Genomic DNA, 19,834 nt, shown 5'->3' on the forward strand with positions numbered 1-19,834 from the left:
TCACCTGTAACACACTGGTTTTTATTGTAAGCTTCAACTCTAAAAGTTAATGATTTCCAAGGGTTTGTATCCTCTTTGAACATATTTCCGCTGTGGAGGAAAGTGAATGTCAAATGGCTTGGCAGATAACTTTTATAATAGTAATGACATTTTCAAATCTCAGTATGCAATTTCAGCTCAGTATTATGAATTAGCATGTTTGTACTTTTACTGTAATGTTTTCTGCTAGGAGGACTGGCCAGGAGCAGAAATCAGAAAACATGTCAATAAATAGAAAATGACTTTATGAACCTAATATTCCACTTTCATGTATAATTTTAAAGATGATGTTGGTATATACCATGAATAAATGTGTTAGTTTTTACTAGATACTTTGCAAATTCTGTAAGCAGCATGCCACAATAAGTAGTCTTCAGAATAAATAAAGCAGCTGTATCAGTTGAAAGAGGGAACATACATGCTGACTGAGATGTGGACATATTCCCTTTTCCATCTATCAAATTCAGGAGTAATTCTAGCCACATTTTCGTATTTATATGTAACATGTTATTTTAATGGTACCTATACACATTTCTTATCTGGCAGGTGGGCATTCTTTGTGGTTTATGCTTGCATCTTTTATGATTCTATAAATATCATTGTTTGCATTTCTCTGAAGTGTGAAACAGTTAGTGTTAATTGTTCAATAGTGTTGCATATGTATTTACATTAAATTTTGAAGACAACTGTATACATCCATTACTATTAGCCAGAACAAATGCAGATCAAAGTACATGAAATCATGAGGAACAAGACATAATTTAAGACGTGTATGAATTTAAGTATGTGGAGAAATAAAAAACAAAAGCGAGATTCACAACAGAATAAAAAGGAGAATCAGTTTAGAAATTGCTTATTACGTGATTAAAAATTTATTGTTTTGAGTTCTTCTGATGCCATGTAATCTATTGAGAAAGTCAGCCAATGTTTCAGAGGAGTGTGTCGCCTTCATCTTCAGGGTCACAGAACAAGCCTAGCAAGAGCCTCTGCTTGCTTCCTATTTTCACACTGGTTTCTTGCAACCTTGTTCTTCGATACTGAAGATGAAGGAAACACATTCCTCTGAAATGTTGGTTTTCTTTCAGTGGACTGCACGGCATTATATCCCAGAAGTGGAACTCATCATAACCGTAAGCCCTACATATTTATGTTGTTGCCAGATTTCTCATACACCAAAGATTATATGTGAAAACTGTTTTCCCATCATTTTATATAGTTGTGTTCTGTGCCAAGACGAACAACTCAGACCATGAATTGCAGATATTTGAAAGCTGAACATTGGAAGACACTGCATTTGCTCCTGTGAAGGGTACTCAATTCAGAAATAGAGGACAAATTTTTGGAATAGGATGAATATATATTTCCTTCATGTTCTGTGCCACCAAAGTGAATGCTCGTACTTACATTTATTTAAAGATTTTACAATTCCCTTATGTTTCACTAATGGATTTTCACACGTTTGAAACAGGTGTCTGTTTCGTCATGCTGGTATCAAATTGTGTTTTGGTATTCATTATCTAGGCTCTACACCAATCAGTGTTATAAGGATTTGTTAATCAAAATGTTTGGTGGCTGCAGTTGGCTAGTAAGGCCACTTGAATTCACCAGTTTTTAATTCCATAAAAGCCTTATTTATTGCATATATTATGTGTGATACCATTTTAAGTGGCCTTGTCATCACAGCATGATGAGTCTTCAAGTTGCAGATGGAGATGACCTCATATGGAATGTACCTGTGAATATGTTGAATATGAATTTGTGGACAACCAAAAGTATGGTCCCACCACTTGAGCATGTTACTAAATCTTGTAAGGGGTTTTTGGCTTTGGACAGGTTCTGTAGCATTGAGTAAGCAGTAGATACAGAGTACAAAAGGAGAGAGAAAATATTTTCAAACTGACGATTGGGAATGAATTTATATGAATTCGATCTGAAATAAGGAGGAATGGGACAGCAGTAAAGGAATGTAATGTTACGGTATTGTGCTTGAGTATGAGCAGAACTTAGTAGCTACTGATAAATATCACTCTTATCAACCTAATACAAAATTTCAACCAGGATTCTATTCTCACCATTAACTCCATACATATGACTTGGGGATCCATGCAGTTTCTGATACACTACTATGATTCTGGATTTGACAGATCCTGGGGACATAATGATATACTGCATCATCTGTGTATAGACTTCAATAGAGCCTGTGAGAAGTATAATGCTGTTGAGCTGAGAGAGCCAAGTTTATATGGTGACTAGGCTGTGGACTGGATGACTGAGGAATCAGGGTTCAATTCCCATGAGTGGTAGGATTTTCTCTTCACATTATCAAGACTTTCTGTGGTCCAACCAGCCTTCCATTCAGTTGCTATCAGCAGTTCTCTCTAGGGTTAAAGCAATCTAGGCTTGAAGTTGACTACTTACTCTATTGAGTTTCAAGGTTAAGAATGCATGACTCTAAGAGTCCAAATTGGTCCTGTTCAGTGTAGTTTCAAATAGATTCTTTGTTACCATTGTATTAAGTGTGATTCAGAATACACCAGTAAGAACACTGAAGAAAATCAGGGAGGACTGAAATTGAATACATCACATCAACTTCAGGTTTATGCTGCTGCTGATTATTTATTTGGCTAAAACATAACTACCATAAAGAAAAGGAAGTTTCATTAGATACTAAAAAAGGGGTTGGTGTAAAAATAAACACAGGAAACTTAGGTATATATTTACATCTCATAACAGAAATACAGGAGAAAATCATAATATGAAGCTAGCTAATAAACCTTAAAAAATATGGTGTAGGTAAAATATTTAGGAATTACAGTAAGTCACATTTATGTTCCCAAAGAATGACCCATTAAATTAAGGAAATGCTTGCTATCATTCAGTTCAGAAACTTTACAACTCCTATCCTAAAAAAAAAAAAAAAGAACTTAATTTTAAATGAAAAGAGGAAGTAGTAGTAGTAGGGAAATAGGCAAACATAACAGAGAGCTTCATAATCTGCACTCTTCACCCAATACTATGGAGATGATCATATACGGAATTAAGTGACCAGGACATGTATTATCTGTGGAGAGAGAGGAATACAGGTCATATAGTTCACATGGCAAAATCAGAAAGGCTACAAAACCTTAAAAGAGGAGAAGATATATTTTTGAGAAGGGTAGATTCAGAATAACAGACTGGATTCAAGATGAAAGGACAGAATGAGAACATACTCCAAAGCACTTAATGAACTACACCTGAAAGAAGGTCCACTGGTCACCGAAAGCTTTGCTAGAAGGTTCAACCTATCTTCTGGAGGAATGGAAGGGATCAAAAGGTTGAATCGATGATGATCATCATCATCATCATCATCATCATGAAGTACAGATGGGAGGATAACACTAAAATGCATCTTAAATCAGGAGTGGAACAAATTCAGTTAGTTCAGGATAACATCTGGTTGCAACTTGTGAACAGAGTAATGAACCTGAGGTTGAATATAAGGCAGCTGACCAGCCAACAATTTCTAAAGTATGCCCCACAGAATTAGTTAATAAGTTATGTGTGAAGTGAAATGATGCACAAAATACTCAAATTACCATAATGTGTGTAACCCCAAAATGCAGGCTGGTGAAGAGATTACTACAAGCTACATTTGTGTCTCATTACTGGTGACAAATCTAGAACAATATGTAGGCTTAGTGACAGACAATTGAGTTTCTTTACATGTCACTTCACACATTCAACCAATCTCTTGTGTTTTATATCACTGTGCTGTATCTTCCAACTACTTATATACCTGGATATATGAAGGAGTTTCAGGCAACACCTACAGGAAGGAGTGGGTGCTATGGTTTAGAATATATCGTGTTTGAAAGTTGAATGGACCTTTAGAGCACATCAGGTTGCCATTTTGGATTGAAGTGTTTCTTGAGACCTTGCCAGCACTTATAGTAATTCTTGTCCAGCTTTTGGCATGTTTCTTCACCCCACTTTGTGACAGCAAGACTCAGTGAGCTCTCAAACATAAAGGCCTGTAAATGAAAGAATTTCTATTGTATCAGGTTGATTAGTGATGCAGAGATATGAGCTTTAGATGGCAGATAATACAATCATTTATCTTTTAATAAGTGCATGAGAATTTTAATTTACTTATACACTCTCCTTGTGTTGTATATCAAAGGGGCTTAAATTTTGCTATTTCATGCTGTAAGCACTGTGTAACAACCATAGATAAGAAATTATGCCATTGGCTTTTACCTGTGTGCCATCAGCCACCCTGGTGGGACACAAAGTTGCATTGGTAGCTTCTTCGAAACACTGTGTGTCAGGCCCATGAGGAGTCATCACTGAGTGCAGTGTAGCACCACCAGGCTGAAATCCTTCTTTCTTTGCCTCATAATTTCCAAATATCAGACCCATGAATTCAGACATGCAGTTTCCTAACCAAGCATAAAAAAATTAAGAGAATGTTTCTGCAATTTTCATTGGATAATCACAATTATAAAATGCAAAGATAAAGATCAGTGTCAATGTTTGTTGTGATATTTTAAATAATAAATAAATTATGATGATAGTCATAATTGTTGTTATTACTCCTAAACCATTCACTGGAAAAAAACAAAATTAGAAACTTTAAACACTGACACCCATACTATGGGTGTCATGGGTTTAAAGGCATGTCAGTATCAATGGCTATGTGCACCTAGATAAAAACAGATTAAATCACTTTGTATGAACCATTAATTAAAGAGAGAGACATATCAGACTCCAACACTCGGTACAATGCAGGCAGCAATACAATATTTTGTTTAAAAATCCCCATAAAACAGACTACATGGGCCAGTAAAAATCTTGACAAAAACCTGAAGCTAAAATGGAAGCAATCCCTGTACCACAAAGGAATGCCACAATGTCGAGTATGTTCCACAATTATCTCTGAGGATACTGCCCATAATGTGCCTTGAAGATTAAGCATATGACAAACTTCATCATACTTTGGGAATTTTAAAAGTATGGGGGCCATTTGGAAAGTAACCTGAGTGAGCTGTTAACAAAATAAGCAATAACAAGAAAAAATACAAACATGCTACTACTCAGTGTAGTCAATGCCAGAACTGAGGTACTTGTACCAGGGAATTAAATTTTTGTATGCCTGTGTCAAAAAACTGCTGCCTGTGAGCTCAGCCATGTTTTGATACCTTTCATTAACCATTACTGTTGATGGGCTATGATGCCAAACCACTTCCTCACGTAAGTAAACAGGTGGTTGTCACTTGGAGCAAGATCAGAGCTGTAAGGAGGGTGATCAAACAATACTCAGTTGAAATTGCTAGTTTAAACATCAAACCTCACATGTACTTTCAGTGTGGTGGGTTAAAAATCTGATATTACAGTAGTACTGAATGTCGGTAATGATGGGTTGTGCTCATGAGTAGATTGTAAATTCGCAGAGAAATAAAAAAAAATGAATGAAGGTTTAAATACTGCCTGAAATTTGGATGTGATTCTTTGCAGTTTATTGCTCTTTTCATTCATCCTATCTCAGTTTATAAGGGCGTCACGTGTTTCCTAGGTTTCGCGACAAGAAAATTTGCGTGGGTCTCAGATTTGGATGAATATTTATTAGACTCTTTACACTCACAAATACAATTATTCACACTTATAATGTCTTCGGACGTTTCCTCTTCAATGTCATACACTTTTGCACCGCTATTCTCGGTGAAGTGTCTTCTGCTGTGCTCAGATCTCAGTGTCCCTAGCTCTCATTGAAGCTAAACTGCCTGGTCTCTTGTTGGATATGAACTTGCTTCTGCTCTAGTTGGATACAAACTCTATTGGTCTCTTGCCAAAGTTGGACTGTTATATCCTGTACTTGGGCTGAACAGGCAGGCAACACTTTGTTGAAGGGTTTAGTTTCACCCACTGCTATGCAAATGAATCTCTTGTTGCTGCGGGAATACATTATTCCTGCTGCTATGCAAACGATTTTCTTGTCGCGGGAATACATGTTTACTGTTTCAAACAATTCGTTGCTTAGATATTGCTAGCTTCTTTGTAATGGTGGAAACCCCACTGTTACTTTCATCTCTGGGGCAACAGTTTCCTAAGCATTGCTAGCCACTGACCAGTGATGGGCGTCATGTCACAATATGAACACTTGACTTCTGAATATCCATATGTACGAATAACATAAGAACTGTTATTCATTTATTTCTTTCTTATCTGTATGGATATGTAATGTGCTTTAACATTCATTTGTGAGGTGAACTACATAACAGTATTACAGATTAAATAGGCTGATTCATAAACTTAGGTATTCGTCTACTGTTAACTACATTATTCCTTTCACTTCAGAATGACTTGACTTGCAAATGGTGTTCGGAACTTAGCTCATTTGTAAGTCGAAGATCAAGGGTATTATATCTGTAATGTTGGTAATGCTGAACATATGATGTACTCACTATGATAATAGGGTGGGCGGAAGGTGTTCTCTTGCACAGACCACCTCGGAGGGAAAATTACAAAATCAGCAATGGCTGTTCCTGGCCTGTTGGATGGACATGTCAGCACCGTGAAAATGGATGGATCCTAACATAAAATCATAACATGTGAATTACAAATTAATATTCATCTGAAGGAAATATTTTATGTGGAATAGACCAAGGAAGTTAATTCAGCATATGCACTATAACTGTATTGGCAAATACGTAGACTGAATCACTGAGTCTTGAGATTTTGCTGTTTCTCTCACTCTCTCTTACAAAAAGTTTCATATGTCCCACAAGGTAACCCACAAAACAACACTTCTTATACCTCTCCTCTTCCCTTCCCTCAGGAAGTTAAGCTAGAAATTAATGTTTATCTTGTAAAGCCTGGATGCTCTTACATGTCAATATATTTTACACTGACTGTGATCCAAACTACGTGCACCACAGGCTGACAAGACATCTGACTTATAACAGGATCATCCTGTTTCCTTATGTCTCAGCAAAGATTAAAGATTTTCTATATTCAGGTCCTTCAGTTCCTGCACACAGCAAACACGATATGCACGAAGGTGTAAATTCTTCATTGCTTTCTGAGCACATCCATATGAAATCTCTGATTGCGCTGATAATCTCCTCAGGCTTTCTGAAGGGGAACACTGCAACATTTTCTCCACATTGGCCAGTTTAGCCTCAGTCAAAATGACCGGTATCCTGGATCTCTTCCTATCTGAAACTGATCCACATTCTCAAAATTGGTTGATTATTCTCGTTATCATCGCATTGTTAGGAACTGAAGAATCCAGATATTCCCGACAAATCTTGTCTGCGATATGTGCATAAGAACGACTGGCGAAATAATGTTCCACCATGAAAACGCATTCTTGGGAAAATGACATGTCTGTCATGCAATAAACAAAGCTATACTGTAGATGTTGTATGACCGTTACACAACAGATGGCGTTTCTACTCATTTTTAGTATTCCTACAGTACCATATAGTGGTAGGAGATATAATTATATTAACTGCAATACAATTTATAACATCTTTTAGTTTGATGTGTGGGACTTTTCGATCTCCCTGTACTTTTGTATATCTTACTTATGACACACAACAGGATGCACACTATTAAGATTAATAAGATATGCCTATCTTTCAAGGCCCTTACACAATGATCAAACTGCACAGCATTGACGACCATGAATAAGGCCAGATTGTATTTGTATGGAACATAACTGCCGTGCCAACCAACAACATCAAATGGGCTGTGGTTCTGCTCAGCTTGAAACAAGTGGCCCTGAAACTTGGATACCACCTGATAGCCCTTCACATCTTTGTCTTCATACCATGCCACAGGACATAAGAAATCCCGGGGGTTGGCAAGACCATTTGCTCCTGAAAAATAAAAATATATACGTTATGTAAGAACATTTATGAAAGAGATTTGGGAAATTATTTTCTGAACAGTATGGCAGAGACTGGCAAATAAAGCACAAATAAAATAAATAAACAAGCTAATATACATGTTTTACAGACAAGTAAAGCACTATAGCAAAATTTGAATACATCAAATTCTTGTAGATCAGAACACTTCAAACAAAGTTTATCATCATGAAAATCTATGAAAATGTGAAGTCTGAATATGATGATCATGGTCTTCTGTGGGGTTACACTGTACAGATTTCAGAGGAATTTGCTGCCTCTGTTCTTAAATAGAAAAGAGAGATGGAGACAGCAGGTTTCTTGAAAACATAGACAGCTTTGTACAAAGTCACATGGCAGCATATCACAGAAGGTATTTTTCCTCTGTAAACATATTTAACAGAAGTATGCAACTTTTATCACCTCATAACTAATATGGCCCATAAGTTCATGAAGTTCATACATGACATTTTTAAAATACTGGTAATGACAGATCACAATGTTTGAATCAAAATTCTGAAAATGAAAATGAAAACAATTCTACATTTTCAACATATTACCCAAATATACTGAGACCAAATATAACTGAGTTAGCAAAAACTGGAAATATTTCCCTTCATTCAATATAAATCAACATGATCAAAGGTATATACGTGGTGTGTTCAAAAAGTATTGAACCTTTGGTCGGCAGAAATACATTTATTGATTTGGAGATACAAAACCCTAATCCCCTTCAAAGTAGTCTCCTTGGTAATGCACACACTTCTCCCAGTGCTTCTGCCATTGTTGGAAACACTTCTGGAATGCATCTTTTGGAATGGTGATCAGCCCAGCTGTCGCATTCCACATGATGTCTTCTCTTGACTCAAATCGGGTTCCTTTCAGTGGCATTTTCAGCTTGGGAATTAGCCAAAAGTCACACGGAGCCATGTCGGGGGAGTAGGGAGCCTGATAAACCACAGGGATGTTGTGTTTGGCGACGAAAGTCTGAATCAGATGTGGAGAATGGGTGGGTGCGTTAACATGATGGAGCTGCCAAGTTTTTGCTGCCCACAGATCGGCTCATTTGCTCTGCACAGCATCACGAAGGCGACGAAGGACCTGGTAGTATTCCTTTGTGATGGTTTGGCCTTGTGGTGCGTACTCATGATTCACAACCCCATGGGAGTCAAAGAAAACGATCAACATGGCCTTGACATTGCTGAGGACCTGCCCTGCTTTTTTTGGCCTCAGGGATGTCGGATGTTTCCACTGTGATGACTGCATCTTGGTTTCCGGGTCATACCCATAAACCCACAACTCATCGCCTGATCACGGTGTTCAGAAATTTGGGGATCCTGTTTGCATTGTCCAGCATGTCCTGTGCGATTTCCAGATGGCATTGCTTCTGCTCCATTATTAGCAGTTTTGGTATGAATTTTGCGGAGGCCATCTTTGAAGTGGTTGTACCACTCCTTTATCCGTGAGTTGCTCATGGCATTGTCCCCGAAAGCCTGTTGAATCTTGTGAATGGTTTCCACTTGGGTATCGCCAAGCTTTTGGCAAAATTTGATACAATATCGCTGCTCATGTTGTTCCGTCATTTTACACCTTACTGGAATCTGACGAGTGCTCACTACACGTCTTCACTCATAGGCCGACTGCCAGCGACTGACGCTTTCTGGGGGCGGGAAAAAATTCACGACTGCGCATGAATGTCCCCTCCACATCTCCACCGAAGGGAGCCTCCCACGTTTCATTGGTTTATGGGGGAAAAAAGAAGGTTCGATACTTTTTGAACACACCACGTATAGAAATGTGTTTGTATTTCTGAGACATCTGAAATATGTTTGTAGTTGTAATTCAACTACTGGAATAAACCAGGTATGAGAACATGGGAACCATTTTACCTATCTTACAATTTGTCATAAAAATTGCTATACTCATACAAACATACGCTATAATCATCATTTGAACATGTTACACCCATGCACTCTATACTTAAACACTATGAACATGTGACTGTGTTTCTTGGAGAGGCATGACAAGATGTGGATGAATAGGAAGGTTAGGAGCATAAAATTTGCCGCTTGACTGAGTCCTGTTGAGGCATATGACTCCCACCGTTGTTACTGACACATCATCTATTTTGAGGGAAGATTTCACTATGCATGGCCTGCACCTAAACTCTCGAAGCAAGAAGAAGTTCACGCAACTTATTGCTGAGAGGGATGCTGGTGGTCACGTTTCAAGTACAAGCAGTATTCCTGTTATAACCCATGCTAGGGTGATTCCTTTTTTAGCTTAAATTCAAAAGCACAATCATCCAACTCAATAAATATCTTTCACCAGCATATCAGAGGATTGAGAAGCAAAAGTGAATTAACATTCTTTTGAAATATACAACATAAACCCTCATCACAAGGTTGAACAGGAGCTGCTGCACCTCACAATGAACGGTGGCTTATTAAACTCCAGCTTTTGCTGAAAAGGCCTACAGAGAGGACATGTGTGTATTTTTGTTAGGGCAGATCAATATTTCAGTAAAATTTATATTTCTCTTCAGTGCAAGGAGCAACCTTATTATATTAAGCTTGTAGAGAGATCCTTCAGGAGATATTAGTGAATTTCTAAGGAGACTAGATGCAACTTTAAACTATATGTATAATCCAAATCTGAGTTTATAATCTGGGCAGACATGAACACATACTATTTAAATGAAAATAACCATAAAATACAAGTAATCTCTTTACTAAAGCCATACAATTTGTCACACACTGTGAATTTTGCAACAGGAATTCAAATTCGAGTACAGCCATTGATATTTTTATAGACAGTATGAGGTTAAGCTGTTCTTGTACATCTCCTACAGCCAAAGGTCTCTCAGACCACAGTACTTAATTCCTTCATTCATTCATCAGTAATCTGTCAGACGACAGGTCCACAGTCTCTTCCAAAACAGTTCCTCCACTTAATGTGATCTTCTGTTTGTGGAAAGAGTGATAATGTGGTAGTTTTTCCATTTGCTTTCCACATCGCAGTACAACAGCCATTCAAACCACTCTGGTCACTAGTACAGAAGTAAATTTAATACCTTTTAAACAGAGAACCAGAAAAATAAATAATGAAACCATTGCTCAATTTCAGCATCTATCTGAAAGTGAAACATTGGAACCTGTTTTAAAAAATAAGGATACAAACTATAAGTTAACTATTTTTTATATATTTTTCTAAATATATTTGAAGCTAGTTTTCCTACCCAAAATAAAGTGTAGGTAGAATAAAAAATGACTGGATTACACAAGGAAGAAAAATATCTTGCAAATATAGAATGAGTCTGTACATATTGTAACGTGTTTGGAATCCAGAAGAGCCACTTCTATGGAAACGCTGGAATAGACCATTGCATTGGAAACAACAATAGTGATATTATAGATCTAAGAGGAGTCTCCACGGTTACAACAGAAGGTCCAATGCATAGCAACGGCCGCAGACATATAAGAAGGCAATACATTCGATAAGAGTCTCACGATAGACGCCGAGAGATACAGATGTACTGGCCGAGATATTGCAAGCAATCATTGTAATACTGCAAGTGATAATGATTGTAAAGCGTGTGATTGTATCAGTGAAGGACAATAAAGGCTCTACTGAATTTGAGACCTACGCGGATTTATTTGTTGTGTGACACACAAAACACGTAACACTGGTGTCAGAATTGGTTACGAACTTAAACATGCCATAAACAAATTATTGTGCATCGAGTATTTTACTGGTACAAAATGGAGACGCAGCAGATGTTGGACTTCTGCTGAAGAAAAGGCCGACGCCAGACATGCACACATGATGGCCGATTGGAGATCCTGGCAGGAGTAGGAGTAGTAATAATCCAACAAATGAGTATATTACATTAAGTATTGCAAAATCCTGAGCAGGATTTTAAAACAGGATAAAAGGTAACATTATCATAGGCTTAGAGCAAAAGTGGATAAGCAGTTAAAAACAGCATGAGTATAATAAAACATGAAACAGGAAAATTACATCTGAGTAAACAGATACCACTGTGAGATTTGTCAATACTCCAATATACATTATTCCACCGCGGTAGATAGAGTTTTATGGCTGTTCGGCTGGTCTGCCTGGCCCGTGATGTAGGGCTGCGTGCGCCAGTAGAACTAGATGTTGGCTACGGTGTGTTGGCTAATGTTGCGGCAGCTGAGTTAGTTGTCCAGTCGCAGTGCGGCAGTTGCCAGAAGTTGCCTGGTCGCAGAGCGTGGTTGCTAGAAGACGTCTGGTCGTGGAGCGCGGTTGCTGGAGTGGCAGCAGATGTGTCAGTTGCGCAGTGTGTTGGGCATGACCGCCAGAGAGCCAAGGCACCGTCCCTGACGCAGTGAAGAGCCGATGACTCCGAAGACTGATTGCTCTGGACTATGTGTGATGGCTGACTGGCTGATGTGGTCACTGATGATTGCTGGGTTGGAGCTGCGCCTTTTATACCAAACTTGGTGGGCGGAGCTTAGACTTGTAGTTGCTATTGTGAGCACTTATTGGCTAGCGCATGTGATGGTTACAAGTGAGCTGGACGGCGAGTGCTGTATAAATATGAGAGCTGACAGCAATGTGGAGCAATGTGCTATTGACTTAGGAGTGAGTGTTGTCCGTGGACCGGTGAAACAGCGCGATAGTATGTGGGATGTTCCCACACCATCTCTTCTTATAAATGATGAAGAAGTAAAGGACCCAGAAGTAATTGCTGATAACTTCAACAATTTTTTTCTGTTAATTACTAAGAATATAAGCTTCTATCAGGAAGTAAAAAGTGATGCCATTTCATTTTTAAAAGAGGCATTTCCTGGAAAATCCCCTGGTATTAAGACCATTCCAACCACTGAAACTGAGATAAATAAGTATAATACATTCCCTCAAAGCAAAAAGCTCATCAGGTTATGATAGAATTATAAGACAAATTTTAAAAGTTTGTGCATCTCTAATCAGCTCATTAGCTCACATCTGCAATGACCCACTATCAGAGGGATCTTCCTTATCATCTTAAGATTTCAGTAGTAAGACGACTGTACAAAAAATGGGAAAAACTAGTATGTCAAAAACTACAGGCCAATTTCACTGTTAACTACATTCTCTAAAGTATTTGAGAAAGTTATGAACAAGAAGTCAAGCCATTATTTACAAACTAATAATATACTAGTTACAGAACTTTCCTTCAGGAAATGAATATCCATTAAAAATGCAGCCTTTAAGCTAACAGCCAGTGTACAAAATCTATTAACCAAGAAATGCATGTTGGTGGAATATTCTATGATTTGGCAAAAGCTTCTGACTGTGTAAATCACAAAATTTTATATACTACATCACTTTTTTTTGACATTCAGGGAGCAACAGCAAGTTGGTTCATATCCTACTTAACAAAAGAAAACAAATATTGAAATAAAATCATAAAATTTAACCCGAAGTACCTACTCAAACTGGGGACCAATAAAGCATGGAGTTCCCCAGGGGTCAATTTTAGGGCTTTTCCTAATTTATGTAAATAACCTCCCTCCTAAACTAAAAACCTCATCAATACCCACAATATTTGTTGATGACACTAGTGTCATAATTTCTAGTAAAAATTTAGATGATTTCTGTATGATACCAAACAAAGTTCTCTCTCATATGAGTAAATGGTTTCCTGCAAACAAGCTGTCCCTGAATCTACTCATAGATAAAACAAATGTAATAAAGTTTAAAACAAAAAACTCACCACAATATCCATTAAACATTGAACATAATAGTAAATATATATACAGAGTAGGGCGCAGAAACTTCCCTTTTTTGTAGGCGAATAAAAGAAAAATTATTGCTGATAGACAAAATTTATGTTTAACTAAGGAAAGAACATACTTAAAGTTTTAAATCCTGTACTTTGAAACAAAATATCTTGAAGGTGGTGGCCACTGTTCTCTATGCACTGATGCAACCGTTTTCTGAAGTTCCCCTCTGCACATTCCAACATGTGCACCGGAATTTGGGCTTCTTCCTGCCGAATAACATTCTTCAGCTGAAGCAGGTTTGTGGGGCGATGTTTAAAAACCTCTGCCTTAAGGTATCCCCATAAAAAAAATCACAGGCCGTTAGATCAGGTGAGTGCGCTGCCCACGGGATGTCACCTTGAAGCGAGATGAGCCGTCCGGGAACTTTGCCCTCAAAACTGTCATCGAAGCTTGGGCTGTGTGGGCCTTGGCACAATCCTGTTGGAACCACATTTCCTAGATGCATTTCTTCAAGAGCTGGTTCGAAAAAGTTTTTAGTCACGTCCACATACCGCTGTGAATTGACAGTAACTGCATGACTGTCTTCTTCAAAAAAATAAGGGCCAATAACTCCAACTGTCGACAACGCACACCATACTGTCACCTTATCACTGTGAAGTGGCCTCTCATGGAGCTCTCTGGGATTGTTACCACTTCAGTACCGCATACTCTGCTTCTTGACATGTCCGGATAGGCGGAAATGTGCCTCATCACTAAAGAAAACAAGCGCATTAGGGGGTAAAGTTTCAAATAACGTTTCACACGCTGTTATTCGGTTCTGGAAATGGCGTGGTGACAATTTTTGCACAACCATCTTATAGGGATGGAAATTAAGATGTTCGTGAAGAATTTGGCACACTGAACGATTGGATATGTCTAGGGCAACTGCATGTTTGCAAGTGGAGCGTCTTGGAGATCTCAAAATCGACTGTCGAACTGCCTCCACATTTTCTGGCGTTGTAATTGTCTGTTGTCGTCCTGATGATTTTTTCACCACACTCCCAGTTGTCCTAAAGTCCTCTACCCACAAAACAATCGATTTCCGTTCGGGAACTGGACCTCTGGGCTTAATTCCGAAGTGAGTATGGAACGCACGCTGCACTACTACGTATGAATGGTTGTTCAAAAAATAGGCTTCGACAGCAAACGCATGCTGCTTACTTGTCCACCTCATGTTTCCTACTGAGGGGTATTAGACAGAAACTTCTGCGACTGCTGCATTCGCTGAACCTATCCCCTATGCCCTATCTGTGGGCAACTTTCAAACCTGGAGCTTTATCCATGATGTCTGTGTGTCCTATACTCAGAGCATATATTTCACATACATTTTTTCATTTTAATTCCAGCAGTAGATCTCTTTGGACAGACAAAATCTCTCCCTTCTTAATTTGTGGTACTGTTCAATCATTTCTTTTCAGTTTGGTAATACAGTGACAGCTGTTTTCAAAACTAAAAAATACTTCCTCTTCCATTATAAAAAATCAGAATTTTCTTGCTCTAGGTGAAAATTATAAAGCAATAAAATGTGAATAACAGATGACAAAGAAACATGGAATGATCAGAAGTTTCAAACATAATGAGCACAAAGTTATTATAATTTTAAATCGTATGAAAGGGAAATAAGTATGGTCTTATATAAGATTCTGGCTGGGGCCACATAAAAAATGAGAACTCTATAGTGGGATAATTCTATAGAGAGTGTGTGATATACACATACTTTAGACACATTAGTCAAGACTTACCAATTGGTCCTAGATACGGCAATTGAAAATGGGCAGCAAATACTTCTAGGATGTAGCCACGTGTTGATCCGCTGACACTGACAGAAAATCGCATCCCTTGCTGAGAATAAATTCATTCTGAATTGTTAATGCATATAGGATCCCAAAGGAAATTATGAAACATCAACTCACAAAGAGATCAAGGTTTTGTCTTGTAAATGGCCACCTATGCTTATCACAGGAAATGCTTTTTTATTTACAACCCAAAATAGGTATGACAATAAATTAGAAAAAAAAATTGTTGTGAGAATTGTAGATGACCATTTAAAAGAAATATCTTGATGATACCACGGTCTTGAATTTAATCAAAATCAGAAGATACTTAGGAAGAATTTAAGTTACTAATATCCATAAAATACTGTATAGATCTAATGCTGGGAATCATGATGATGATGATGATGATGAAATGTGCATCTGCAGGGAGAATACATTGTGACTGTGACGGGGCAGAGACTTTCTCCTCTCCTATGTATGCTCACTGTATGGGTTGCTGCCTATCCCAGTCAGTCAGTTGTGGCACTATGAGACTGGAGCTACATCACTCAGTGAAGTTTACTGCTGCACTTGTGGCATCTGCCTGATATGTCTCTCAGAATTAATTGCACCTATATACAGGGTGAACCAAACATGAACTCTGACATCAGGGTGGAACTTTGTGTGTAATATGCAGATTTCTTGTGCTCAAGTAGCTGTTGTTTTGTGTGTCCACATAATGATACAAATAAAACTCAAGAAATGTCAACTTGTGATCAAGCTCAATCACTATGATCACTCCAGACACAGAAACTACTGGAACATGTAGTTGTAAACTGCAAATAACTGTAGATTTATAAGGACAGAGTTCAGTAATTGTGTTATGATTAAGGACCAGATTTTTATCAGCCAGACCTTAACCCTATTGAGATGGTGTGGGGCACCATTAAAAATTGGCTGGGCCAATGGAACATGACATTTAAGTTGGACGATGCAATGTGTCTAGCAGAGGAGAAATTTAATTCCATTTCTGCTGAAGACTGGGCAGCATATTGCAATAAAATGGAAAATCGAGAGGACCAGTACTTCACAAGGGAAATGGATATCGACACCAGGACAGACAATATAATCATCACATCAGATAGTAAAACGTCAGATGATGATGAGTAAATAAGAGATATGAGGTATGACCAGTTTTAATTTTCACGATATAGACTACATTTTTAACATGGACACACTAGTTAATTCTACATGTACTTCAACGACGAATGGCTAAATTCTTTTCTTCATTACATATGACTATTATATTTTAATTTTCAAAGTATAAATTAGTAATACATATTAAACGAATTTTTCTTTGCATGACGAGAGACAATATATTTGTATTATTGTTAATATGTTCTTTGAAAAGAGAATAGGGTAGTTTCAATAAAACACGAGGGGTCGGTGAAAGTGGAAGAACGAGTGTTAAGAAACTCCTCCCACCACAAGCTATGCACGGGATTTGACTAGAAATGTGGGGCCTTGTTCGAAGTTACGTGACACTGTCTATAACGTAACTTTGACTTTGGCTCTAAGGAATTCGGAAGGTGGAGACATACCTGGAGCCATGGGAGATGCCAGAGGGTCACTGGCAGGCAAGGACAGAAGCCAGTGAACCCAGAAGCTGAGGAATCTACAACGTTGAAAGCCATTACCAAGTAATGATGATGATGAAAGCTGACTATGAAGACTTACTGCAAGCTTTAGTGAACTTAAAAAGCATGAATTAGCGACAGCCCTATAATTTCTTGTAGTTAACGAGTTTCAAAAATCCAATAAATCCAGTTACCAAATCAAACAACACCTCTAATCACTAATATGTGGCAGTATATTCCCTAGAAAGGGCCAGAAAAAATTCAGATGAAAGTTTCCAGGAGTCTGACTTACCCACAGAAACATTATCACAGTCTTGTCAATAAATTAAGAACAACTGGTGTGTTAGTAGGCAGGAAACCCAAACATCAGCTTCCAACACTAACACACACAAACAAAATGGAGGACACAGGTATAACATTCGCCTCCTAAAAATCTTACGCATCTTGCACAGAAAATGGCACTTAAAAAAAGAAGATCTGTGAGGACAATGACAAAATTTCTCAAACTATGGTCTTACAGGACTACATTTGTGCAACCATTGCAGTCACGTGAGAGTAATCCCTGTGACTGTTATCTTTAGTTAAATCATCATGCCAAGCCTGATCCCAAATTGGCATTTTCTTTTCCCAGATAGGGCTCACTTTTATTTCAGCAGACACATGAGCATATAAAACAAGAGGTACTGCAGAATAAGAAATCCATATCTTATACATGAAGTTCAAATCTGTGATGTGAAAGTTGATGTCTGATGTGTCTGGGTGCAAGGAAGATTATGTGGCCTGTGATTTATGCAGAGATCAATAATTCTGGGAGATAAGTGTTAATGCAAGCCTACAAGTAACCTTCATTCTACAGTGCAGCTATAGTCTCACTTCTCCACAGTTTAACAGGTAGGATAGGTGACAATCCACACAGTGAGCATACATGGTAGAAAGGCCCTGGCACAGACACCAATTGTACTCTCCATATAACAAAACAGTGAGAACTACTACCCAAAACAAACTCTCACCTGTATGACACATATTTCATTGGGCTCCACTCTCATCTTGCCAAACTCTGTAGTGATATCCAGAACTCCCTGCTGTGGGACTGTAATAATGGAAATATTAATAATTTATCATACTGAACAAACAGGCCTGAAAGTAACAAAGATGAAATGTTGCACCTAAAAAACTGCACAGTAATTTTAGGGCCTGCATAATTCTATTTTGAACATCTTACATTATACACATATACCAATACACATAATGATTCATGCCTTTATGTCAGTATACTCAACTATCCGGGGGCGGATAAACCAGTTTGTGGCTTAACCGGGGCTCTTTTGAGGCTTATATGTTCTTTAATATTCATTCACTTTTGTTTCACATGGTGAGTTGTAACACTATTTTCACGGTAGTGTCAACTGAGCTCTGCATTTTTTGGTCCTGTTATGCTAACACAATGTTCTAGGGTAGGGGTGAAAGAATGCAAGGATTTGTGGAAAGTTTCAAGGACAGATACACCGCCCCAGTTAGTCTCCTTGTATCGATCTTCAAGTGCCTTAGCAAAATGTCAGGGTGTAAAAGGAAGCATGTTGTGTTAAGTATTCAACAGAAACTTGAAATTATCAATTAGCTGGGAAAAAGAGTTGTAGTTAAACAATTTGCAATGCAATATGGTATGGGAGAACAAACTGTTCGTGATTTGAAAAAACAAAAGAATCAATTAATTTCCTTTGCTTCGTCTACTAATTCAAGCGGAATGAAGAAGAGAAAAACCTGAGAAAGCTGTGCTAACCAAATTCATGGTGGTGAAGAAATCACCAAGGAAAATATAAGACAGTGGTTTGACTGTGATTCGTATGATCCGGGCTTCGAAATGTTAAGCAGTGACGAAATCGTTAGTTCAGTGGGGGTGCAGCCAGAAGAGCGGGAAGAAAGTGAGAATGAGGAAGAGGTGGACAGTGCTGCTAGTAAGAAAATATCACATGGTGCTGCTCTTAATCATTTGGAATCCTTACTAGACTATCTTGAGAGTGAAGAGAGCAGTTTATTAAGTGAGAAGCTAATATTACGTAGGCTTCGTATGGATATCCGTAAAAAGGAAAATGCCGCAAAAAAGCAAACAACAATATTACATTTTTTAAGTGTTAATTGTGAATATTTGTAAAAAGTGTTGGATATTGTTGAACACTGTGACTGAAATAACTAATTCATACTTCAGTGTAATGTAAAAAAAGTATTAAATAGGCCATGAGATGACATAAAAATGAGGTTGAATAAATTTAAATACAGGTAGGCCTATAGTATGAAGGTACAGTATTACAGTACTACTTTTAATAAAATTTGTCTTAACCGGGTTTTTGATTAATCGTAATTTCCATCCCCACCATTATCCCAGATAATCAAGAGTTGAGTGTACTTTGAAAGCTTATTTCCAGTCAGGAATGTCCATGAATATGTGTCAAAGTCTCAATCATTATGAATCTATGGATATTTAAACTTCAAAAATGAGTCTCATGGCCTTAATCTACATTGCTGAATAAGCCTTTATATGGTACACTTCACTTCACACTAATTTTGTATGAAATGGTAACCGTCAGTCTGCACACTTATTTTTCTACTGAATGTGTAAACCTGTTAAAATATCAGGATAATTTATGGCCAGGGTCTGATAAAGAAATTCATTCTGTTTATTCACGATGTCTTTCATGTGGCCACACATATGCAAACCTAGTAGGTTC

At 37.9% G+C, this 19,834-nt stretch overlaps 1 protein-coding gene across 1 annotated transcript in view; it reads right to left on the minus strand.

The window, feature by feature from the left end:
• The window catches only part of LOC111874639 (homogentisate 1,2-dioxygenase), a 31,425-nt gene continuing 11,591 nt past the window's right edge, over positions 1-19,834 (minus strand). Inside the window, exons 5-10 of the mRNA XM_023870295.2 lie at positions 18,119-18,198; positions 15,460-15,559; positions 7,675-7,901; positions 6,483-6,609; positions 4,279-4,460; positions 1-4,052 (exon numbers count right to left, since the gene is read on the minus strand). Coding sequence (XP_023726063.1) covers positions 3,909-4,052; positions 4,279-4,460; positions 6,483-6,609; positions 7,675-7,901; positions 15,460-15,559; positions 18,119-18,198 — 860 coding nt within the window. The 3' untranslated portion in view covers positions 1-3,908. The remainder of the gene's footprint in view (positions 4,053-4,278; positions 4,461-6,482; positions 6,610-7,674; positions 7,902-15,459; positions 15,560-18,118; positions 18,199-19,834) is intronic.

The sequence above is a fragment of the Cryptotermes secundus genome, unplaced genomic scaffold (assembly GCF_002891405.2).
Source record: "Cryptotermes secundus unplaced genomic scaffold, Csec_1.0 scaffold56, whole genome shotgun sequence".
Classification (NCBI taxonomy): Eukaryota; Metazoa; Arthropoda; class Insecta; order Blattodea; family Kalotermitidae; genus Cryptotermes; species Cryptotermes secundus.